The sequence below is a fragment of the Nanorana parkeri genome, unplaced genomic scaffold, assembly GCF_000935625.1.
Source record: "Nanorana parkeri isolate BGI_ZX_2015 unplaced genomic scaffold, ASM93562v1 scaffold2496, whole genome shotgun sequence".
NCBI lineage: Eukaryota > Metazoa > Chordata > Amphibia > Anura > Dicroglossidae > Nanorana > Nanorana parkeri.
In genome coordinates, this window is record NW_017308764.1 from 35815 (window position 1) to 46220 (window position 10406).

General features: G+C 41.6%; 1 protein-coding gene across 1 annotated transcript in view; it reads left to right on the forward strand.

Annotated features, from left to right (window-relative positions):
• The first annotated feature begins 1295 nt into the window (after nt 1-1295).
• The window catches only part of LOC108801793 (vesicle-trafficking protein SEC22b), a 12517-nt gene continuing 3406 nt past the window's right edge, over nt 1296-10406 (forward strand). The window contains exons 1-4 of the mRNA XM_018573705.1: nt 1296-1451; nt 4454-4563; nt 8540-8700; nt 10224-10370. Of these exons, the coding sequence (XP_018429207.1) occupies nt 1377-1451; nt 4454-4563; nt 8540-8700; nt 10224-10370 (493 nt within the window). The 5' untranslated portion in view covers nt 1296-1376. The remainder of the gene's footprint in view (nt 1452-4453; nt 4564-8539; nt 8701-10223; nt 10371-10406) is intronic.

Below are 10406 nucleotides of genomic sequence, written 5' to 3' on the forward strand. Positions count from 1 at the left end.
ACACTAAAGGTGCCCATACACCTGCCGATTATCGTACGATAGCTGTGGGTGATCCCGCGATCGTACAATAATCGGCAGGTGTATGGGCAGCGTGCGACTGCTTCTATTGTAAGGTCACACGACTTTCGTCTTCCGAGCTGCTGGAAAACTTGCCGAAAATCGTAGATTTTCGGCGGGTTGGTGGCGTGGTCGGAACACACTGCCCGCTCAGCACTGCAGTCCTCGGAAGCCTTCCCCTCAGCGGGGAGGGCTTGCGATGATCGCAAATGCGATCTGCCTGTCCAAGATGGGCAGATCATACGACATTTTAATGTCCTTACAACCATCGCACAACGAAAGTCGTGCGATGGTTGTAAGGTGTATGGCCAGCTTAAAACACAATAAAGTACCAGCTCGCGGGCCAGAGTTGGTCCGCGGACTGGTACTTGGAGACCCAAATTTCCACCCGCCCTCACTTTATTTTTACTCGCCAAATGCGAGCAGGCGAGTGGAAATTTTGAGCCCTGGCTACTTTTGTTACCCATGGTCCCTGTGTGTGTAAAGTAGTCACTGCTCCAAGTTCACTCCCATGATGGACTACAATCTCATTACAAATAATCATGAGATTGTAGTCCATCATGGGTGTAAGCTTGGTGCGGTGGCTACCTTACAACACACAGGGACATGGGGAGCAAAAGTAACCATCCTCCAAAAGGAAGGACAGCGGCAGCATGCATTCAGAGATGATTTGAGGATCTACAGCCGAGTGATACACAAATAAGATACATTTTGTTAATAGGATAATTTAATGCATTTTTAAGATTTAACGCCTGAGTTGTGTCCCTTTAAGATCAATGACAGGTATTGTCACAGTTGGCAGCGCCAGTAGAGTTAGCCAGGGAGCCAAAGTTTTGCCATGGACCCCATCATTTGTAGTTATGCCCCTGGTTGACATGCTGCATTTTTATGCACTTCTCTGCTCAGTTGTGATGTGAATGAGGCACAATTGTTTTCTATGGGCCCTTCTAGAAACCTGCGTTGGTCAGGTTCAGGTTTTCCATCTGAGCATGTTGGGAGATGAACATAGATCATAAACACTTTAAAAAAAAAAGAATACATATGCTGTGGTGTTTACAAACAGCACATAATCCATTACTAAAACAAACAGACTCTACAAATGTTGAGGAGATCCTCCACTGTGTACAGCACCGTGAACATGGCTGTAGCTTTTTTATGTGGAAAGATTTGTTTTCACAAACGCGGAACCTTTGTGTCTCGGAATGTTTCTTCACCTACAAGGCAGCCCGGAGCGCGTTACCACCGCCACAGAGCCATGCTAGAAACACTTCCGGCCAACTCATCGCTATATTTGTCAGAAAGACAGTTCAGTGGCCACCATGGTGTTGCTGACTTTGATCGCCCGAGTGGCGGACGGATTGCCTTTGGCAGCGTCAATGCAAGAGGACGAGCAGGTAGGGGTGGAAGCACGGTGCGCGTATTGTATACTCTCCCCCATTGACAGCAGTGGCTTCGGGGGAGTATTAGGGGAACTAGCTGTGTGTGACATATCCCATTTTGTTGGATAGAGGTGAAGGTATGATTTTATTTACACAATGGGAGATTGTGTATGATGACACGAGGTTTTAGTGACATCGGAACCATCATACTGCTCTCAAGAACTGCTGACATGTCTGAATGTTCAGCTGTCAGTGAGGCTCTTGTATGAAATGTTAAACGTCCTGCCGATACAATTCCTTTCCAAATACCTTTTCTGCAGCATTGACTTAAAGTACACGTAAATCTTATTTTCGCCCTTTTTTTATTTTGCTGCAGCCACTTTCTGTCTACATGCAGATGCTCTAATATCAGCTGCACATCATTGCTCAGGATGGGCTTCCTGAAGGTGACAGTGGCAGAACATGTCTGCGCTTTGAACGTCTGCATTGGAAACAACGCAGGAGACAGCGACAGGGAATTGTCAATATGCAACAGAGCAGAGAGCACACTGATAGTGTAGCAATAAAGGTAACAGCATAAAATGTTCTCACAAGGGGAATAAAATGGTTGCCTGTCTGTGGCCCAGTATCCAGTCCATGGAACCTCCAGCCATGGCCAGTGGCAGGAGTTGGAGCTGAAATGTGTCCAGGATGCTGGGAGGGGCTCAGCTGAACCTCCACTATCAGATTGTGCAGTGGCCAAGATGATTAAAGTCCTTCCCATGAGTTTCGGGGAGGCATTCCTTTTCTCAAATCCCTGGTGTCACCTTGGCAACTAGTAATGCTGACTCAAGAAGTGTGAGGAACTCTAGTCCTCTTGGCCACTGCACTCTGCACCATCTGATAGTGCCGATCCCAGCATCCTGAAACCTTTTGGCTTCAACTACCACAGCTGGATGCTCCATGGACTGGAGGTGTTGAAGATTACTGGGCTACAGATAAGTGATCCTTTTTTTTTTTTTTCTTTCTTTCTTTCTTTCCCTTGTGAGTGCACTTTTTGCTGTTACTCCTAGGCCTCTTTCACACGCGTGGCAGGGTATACCGATCACTGAAAAGCGATCTACAGTGGATGGCTTTTCAGAGACAGTTGAGCAGTGGTTTGCAGGCATTCAGGAGGCGATGCTGCTGCCTCCTGAATGCCTGTTTTGTCTTTTAATCAAATGCTTTGCGTAAACAGTGCTAGAGCTGCAGCTAACGATTATTTTCAAAATCGATTCGTTAGCCGATTGAGTTTGGTTAATCGGATAAAAAATAAAATACATTTTAAAAAATGGCTCCAGGGATGGGACTTCTAGTTTGTGTTGAGATTGCAGTCCGTCACAGGAGCAAGCTTAGAGCAGTGTGGTGTGCAATATAGTGAAATGGAAAGTGTAAAATTATATAGCAATGAATGCAGAATGGCACCGGCTATAGAAGACTACAAATCCCAGCAATAGTACATTATACAGCACAATACAGAATACCACCAGCTACAGAGGAGTACAACAAATCCCAGCAATAGTACATTATACAGCACAATACAGAATACCACCAGCTACAGAGGAGTACAACAAATCCCAGCAATAGTACATTATACAGCACAATACAGAATACCACCAGCTACAGAGGAGTACAACAAATCCCAGCAATAGTACATTATACATGCAGTGTATAATGTACTATTGCTGGGATTTGTAGTCCTCTGTATAATATACAGCACAATGTACCATCAGCTATAGAGGAATACAAATCCCAGCAATACATTCTAGAGCACCATGTGGAGGGGAGCGCAGGCTTACCTGAGCAGTCTTCCAGCAACTTGCTTCTGAGATCGGGCCTGTCTATCGGCGATTGTCATCCCCCCCACGCCTGCTCCTCCTTACTTCTTCTCCCTGCGTCACTGTGCCGATCGTGGATGCGGGAGGGCAGTGAGCGTGAGGCAGTGCGGCGTGTGGAGCGTGGATGCGGGCGGGTTTGGCAACGGCGAGCAAGAGGTGGGGAGGTGGTGCGGCGCGCAGCGTGTGTGGAGCCGTAAACAGGGCCAACTAACCAGAAGCCGATTAATCGATGATTGAAAAAGTTGACAACTTTTTCAATCATCGATTATGTCGATTAGTTGTTGCATCCTATAAACAGGAAGGGCCTTAACTGCAGGATCATTAGCTATTATTTTAATGAAAACTGCAGATTTAGGATATGTTCACACCATATTGGTCGAAGTGTTGCTGTAAAGGGGCTTGTAAGTACAAACTTAGGTACTTCCATTAGTTACATATAGAATACAGCAACAGTGTTGTTTTGGCCTGGAATCCTTATGTTCCCATGAAATTCAGCTGCTACAGGCACCTCCACCTAAACTAATCAGGTAAACTTGGGCTGTAAAAAAAACATGGGCAATTGAGTGCCTTACTTTTGTTGATTTTATTTGAGTTCTTGCACCAACTCAAAATTTCAATATCCTGCAATAGGTTGAAAACAGAGTGCTGCAGTCTATCTCCAGTGGTCTGACACACCTGCACCCCCCTGGTCATTACTAGAGCTCTCCATTTAGGAACACTCACAGTCCTTTCTTAGGCAATTTCTACTAAATTTAAGGAGGTTTCCTTGCATTTCCTGTTGTGTCTCTGTGGCAGGAAGTAGAATTTTAAGTTGGCACAAGGCAAAAGAAAGTCATGTATCAAAATTTTTATACAAATTTTGATCTAAATGAAACCAATTACCTGGGTTTGTTCCTCCAATCTCCTTTACAGCAACACTAGAAATATGAGTTTATTCTGCCATTCCCATGTCCTGTCACTGACAGGAGAAAAGATAAAGGTGTTAGCAGAGTGACCTTTTTAATGTGTCGCAGTTCCTTCATTGTCCAGTCGGTAGAATGTGTTTTTGATCAAGCTGTGTTGATGGTTCAGTGGAGGTCAGTGAGTTTGATGTGCTGTCTTAGCAGGGAATGCCTAGATGACAAACTGTTATTTAATAATTTTCTTGCTTGTTTTTGACAGTCTGGACGAGATTTGCAGCAATATCAGAACCAAGCCAAGCAGCTTTTTCGAAGACTTAATGAACAGTCACCTACTCGATGCACTTTAGAGGCAGGAGCCATGGCATTCCAGTAAGTACATGATAGAGTTTTTCATGAAGCAAAACAGGCCATGTGATACCGTAGTGAGAGAAGCAGCCATTCCCTGAATCACAAACTGCATATTATATTCCTTGTTTGAGATTTGTATTAAAAAAAGGGACATTTTATTGCCCCAGAGATTGTGTTACATAAGATGAGCAATGAATATGGCAAGTACAATGCTCCAAGAGGGAGTGAACGAGAACCTCCTTAAATAAACCACCAACGCGTATTAAATGTACATTTTAAAGCAAGTAAATTCACCATTTAATCTTGTTTTTCCCCAATCCCCCTGGTCAATCCACCTCTGCTGCTATTTATTAAAAATAAGTTTATCAGTGGCCAGCTTCTGCTTTGTTGTACTCTGTGATGTCTGTTCTATATGCATGCACTTTATGAGATCTGACATGGTTTCCAGGATCTCAAGGTTTTGTTTGACCATGAGAACGCCCTGGAATGCACTGGTGATTTAGCATTCCCAGGTGGCAGCTGAAGGGCACTGGGTACATGCCTCAGAATACTAGGAAATGGAAGAAAGGCTTTTTTTTGTTTAAAAAAAATATTAATTAAAGATATGACTGCAATGTGCTTTCTATTTAGAATGCACATGTGTTTTTTAGTTTTGGGGGTGAATGTCCACGATAAAGTCCTCTGTCCCCAGCCACCGCACTCTCAGAAGATCACTTACCCTTAGCTCTTAATATAGTGTATTGCCCTCTTTAGCATCAATAACCGCTTGTGCTAGTTGTGAATAAGACCCCAAGCTGCCCATACATGCTTCCAAAAAGTCTTCAGGTCATGTAAATTATTTGTTTTTCTAGCATGTGCTGCATGTTTGAGATTTCCCCATAGCGGATTCATGAGCTCAGGAGAATGTGATGGTCACTCCAAAACCTTACCTTTTTTCTGCTGCAGTCACTGAAGGGTTGACTTGGCCTTTCGGATCACTGTCATGTTGGCAACTCCAAATGCGCAACATGCTGTGAGGCCTTCTATAGAGAGGTGTGTGCCTTTCCAAATCATGTCCAATCAAGAGATATGGGAGGCACCTGAGCTAAATTTGAAGTGTTGTAGCAAATATGGGTCTGAATACTTCTGCCAATGTGATATTTCAGTTTTTTTCTTTTTAATAAATTCGCAGACACTTCTAAAATTCTATTTTCACTTTGTCATTATGGGGTACTGAGTGCAGGTTAATGAGAGAAAAAAAAGAATTTAAACAACTGTAGTATCAGGCTGGAACAAAACAAAATTCAAAAAAGTGAAGGGGGTCTGAAAACTTTCTGAATGCAGTGTACAATGGATGCTGCTTCTTGATGTTTAAAAATTTTGTTTGCAGAATTAGCCGGTCCCCTGTATAGGGGGGGAAGCTGGTGCTCGTTTTTGTACAATTGATCTGCCCAGATCACTTGTAGAGCAGCCTGCTCATCCGTCACCCCCACTGCCCTCCCTCCTCGCAATGGTTTTTGGTGTCCCCCGCTATGGGAGAACGCCCATCAATATTTACAGCACTTCCTTGTTCAGCTGTCACATGTGGAGCTGTACAGAAGATCCAGCACAGTGCAGGCTCCATAAAGAGAGCCTGTTAACTCTGAATAATATCGAATAGAGTCTGTGATATCAATAAAGTTAAATGAAAAAAATTAAAGTGATAAAAATACAAAATGATAAAATAAAAATTAAAGTGATAAAAAGGGAAAATAAATAAATTAAAATAAAAAAACTTCCCCCCTCCACCAGTACGGGTGTACTATCTGTACCCCATAATGCTGTCCAGTGCAGCCCAGCGCTATGGATTTTGAGCTTTACTCGCAAATTGCGAACCCTTGTTGGTCAGGTGACCATGCTGACCAATGAGAAGCGCTTCTTGGCACGGTGAAATACGGTTTTGGATAAAATTATTTTTTGTACCTGTTACCATACAGAGTTTATGTCACAAAGTATAGGTAATATGTATATAGTTTTATATGTCGTTTTAACTGAGGTGATGGTAGCTTGTTGGGAAATACAGTCTTTTGATGTGTTTATCATGGTGGAGGGGAGTGTCAGGCCCAAGGAATTGCAAATAGGCTCTTTTTTCACCAGGATGGGGCCTCCTGTGACGATTAATGGGTAACTATACATATAATCTTTCCACCACTTAACTGTTTGTCTGTTAGATACCAATGTCTGGGTATTTGGCATGTTTAAATCTTTTCTTTGTATGTTGTAGTTAAATAGATTGTTGGTTCATTGTATTTAAGTCTTGATGCTATATACCAATAAATTCTGTTATTGTGTTGAGCTCAAAAATCTCATGAATGAATCCTTAGAATCTCAAACCTGTAAGTGTGAATGCTTATATAGCGGTTCATAACTTAAAATAGTAATTCAGGTTACAACCAGGACAAGTAGATTGTCATGAGGAACAAGTATATTGGACCCCCGCATTAGTCCTTGGACTGGTGCATTTTTTAAAAATGTCTACACACCTGTGCGTGGAGCCACAGCAAATCAAGCTACTTCCCTCCCCCCTGGCCCCCTCTCCTACCTCCTCCAACCTAGTAGATGAACTGCTTTAATGCTTCACGGTAGAGATGGCATGCTTCTCTTCATAGGCCTTGTTAACTCCTCTCCAAACAGTGTTTATGGTTGTGACCATAAATGTAATTTTGCTCTTACCACTCCAAATGATTTTGTTTCAGAAGTTTTGAGGCTTTTCTAGATGCTGTTTAGTATATTGTGAGTGGACTGTTTTGTGGCACTGGTGATGCAAACATGGCTGACATTTACACAATATCTGCCAGGGTTATGTAAACCTATGAGCAACACTGTACAACTTGAGACAGTTTCATAATTAAGCATAGTTCCCACTCTCTTGAAGTGACCACAACCCCATTCTTTTCTTCATTTTCATCCTTATAAAATGTTTTTTACGCTCTAACTAAACAGCAAAAGTGCATCAGCCACATCCTATGGGTCATTTATTAACTCCAGTTTTATTATTAATCAAAATAAATCTTAAGACCATCTGTTTTCAACCTATATATCCAGAATATTTTGGGTTTATTTTAGATCTGTACCTCTCCACTTTCTTTCAATTCATTCTACGCCAAAAAATGTCAGATTGCAGTATGTCATTTCTCATGTTTATATGTTAACTTTTACAGGTCTATTCACTAAAGGGTGAAGAGTTTGGAGAAGGCAATAGAAGTGAACAATCTAGGACAAAATAGCCGGTTTGGAAAAATACTCCAATTCAGTTCACTTTCCAGTTCAGCTATGTTGTCCTAGATTGTTCCCTTCTCCTGCCTTCTCCAAACTCTTCACCCTTTTGTGAATAGACCCCTTAATTTAGGCTGATCCTTTCCCCCACAGTAATTCCTTTGCACCACTAGATGTTGCTAGTCTTCCAGAAGGAAGGACTACCAGCATCATTCAACCACTTTCCTCTGAGCCCAGAATGCCATGGCCCAGCCTCTTCAGGGAACATTATCACATCGGCCTGGGCTTAGCGTATTGCTGCACTAGCTGGTGCTCCCGTCATTATATAAGCGCCGTTTGGCACATAAAGAAGGACCTGCCACTGTCAAAGAAGAAGAGTACAGACCTGTGATGTTTACCAGACTACCCAGAAGAGCCTTTGAAAGGTGCTTCAAGACAGGTGAATCGTGTCTGCTGGTTTATTGTGTTGGGGCGCCATGCAGTATAAATTGCGCCACACTGCAGTATGTGTGTTGTGATAAACGCACATTAACGCGCATTTTAATGTACTTTACCGCAACGCTAAAGGAGGCCTAAATGTTTAACAGACTTGAATATATGAGCAAACCAATGTCGCTGAGCAATCTCGGTTCATCAATGCACCAGACCAAAAACAGTACCCAGAGTATAAAAAACAAACAAACAAACACCCAAAACCTCAGTAAAGCCAGGTATAGAGGTCTCGGCTCTAGGAAACTTATGAATTATATTTTGTAACCCACAGCTACCAAATTGAAAAAGGTGTTTGCTATCTCGTGCTGTGTGAAATGTCATTTCCGAAGAAGCTGGCATTTGCTTATTTAGAAGATTTGTACAATGAATTTGATGAGCAGCATGGGAAGAAGGTACCAACTGTATCAAGGCCTTACTCCTTTATAGAGTTTGGTGAGTTGTAAGAAAAAAAAATGGCATGCTGGAATTGAATAAAATAACGATGTGGAGAAATGTTTTGAGTATGCAAAAATGTAAAAACTTTGTGGTGGGTTTGGCTATATTGGGCAGCCTTGCCCAGCACAGTCCTACTGCATAGAGAAGACAGCGCTGTTTACAGTGAAATCTGTTCACAATGCTTTATGGGGATGGTGTGCACTGAAAAAAGTACTACATACGGTACTTCTTTCACTGCAGCATGTTGCAGCGCAGTACACCGCATCACAACGGACCCCTAACACAACTAAGCATATAATGTAACAGAATCCTAACTATGTATTTTACATATGTGCGGTGTGTACTTATTCTCATTAGAAATTTCCAAAATACTATGAGGGGAATTTATCAACATTGGAGCAGCTGTGCACAGGGACCAATGGTTGTCCTGTGCAACTGCTCCAGATTTTGTCTGCTCCGGTTTTGATACATTCCCCTCATTGTTATTAAACTGCACAATAATTTTTATTTTTATGATCCTCTGGCTTGGTTACATATGAGGTGCTTCCAAGCAGGCAGTGTTTTTTTTTTCTTTTTCTCAGAAACTTCAGTATCCTTCTCATAAGTGTTAGATGCATGTTATTGTCACATGTATTTAATATAGTGTTTGTATATCCAGAATTTAGGCTGTGTATGTTCTGTATTAACATTGTACTTAGTGCTGCCATGTGCATGTCTGTGTTATCAACACGTGGATGCGCTGTGGTCTGATGCAGATGAATATAATAAAGAACATAACTAGCAATTGCAGACTGAGCATTTTGAAAAATAAAAAAAAGAAATTGTAAACAAGTGTGGCTACTAGGAGCGAAGTATGAAACTAACATGTACCTCCCCCCCACCTAATAGCAAAAGTTTTAATAAATCCAAAACCAATGAATACAATTCTGTTTTGTTTAAAGTTAAAATAGAACTCAAGGTTTTAAACTTGTGATTTTTATTGCTCACTGTGTCTCCACTGGGGAGATGCCCCTTCTCTTCCTCTGTGGATTTGCAAGGGAAGGGAATTTCCCAGTTGGGAGACAGACAGTAATAGAAACCTGACAAATGTTTTAACTCTTTTTCCACTGTAGAAAATAGCGTTGTAGAGATTCCTTCTTATTTCCTGTCTTGGAGACCACACAAAAGGAAATGTACTGAATTGCAGCAAGAAAAAGCTGACAGAGCATGTAATGCTCACCATACATATTTTTTTCATGCAATTAACCAGATGTCTGATTCAATGCAACACAAACTGGAAATTCCACCACAATCCAGTCACTCTCAGTGTGAAAAGTTCATAATGGAGGTAATTGAAATGATAGTGAAAATGATTGAATATTCAGTCAAAATATCCAAATGAAAGTTTCATCAAATGATGGGTTTAGTATTAGTATAGCCAGTAATGAAAACAGAAAAATCTCTAGAGTTCCAGCTTAACAAATGTCATTTACCATACTAAATAAAGTATTGTGATAATTAATTGTGTTGTGTGTATGTAGATAATTACATTCAGAAGACAAAAAAGTCCTATATAGATAGTCGAGCACGAAGAAACCTGGGCTCCATTAACACTGAATTACACGATGTGCAGAAAATCATGGTGGCAAACATTGAAGAAGTCTTATTACGTGGTGAAGCTCTCTCAGGTATGTGTGTAAAAAAAAAAAAAAAAAAAAAAAAAA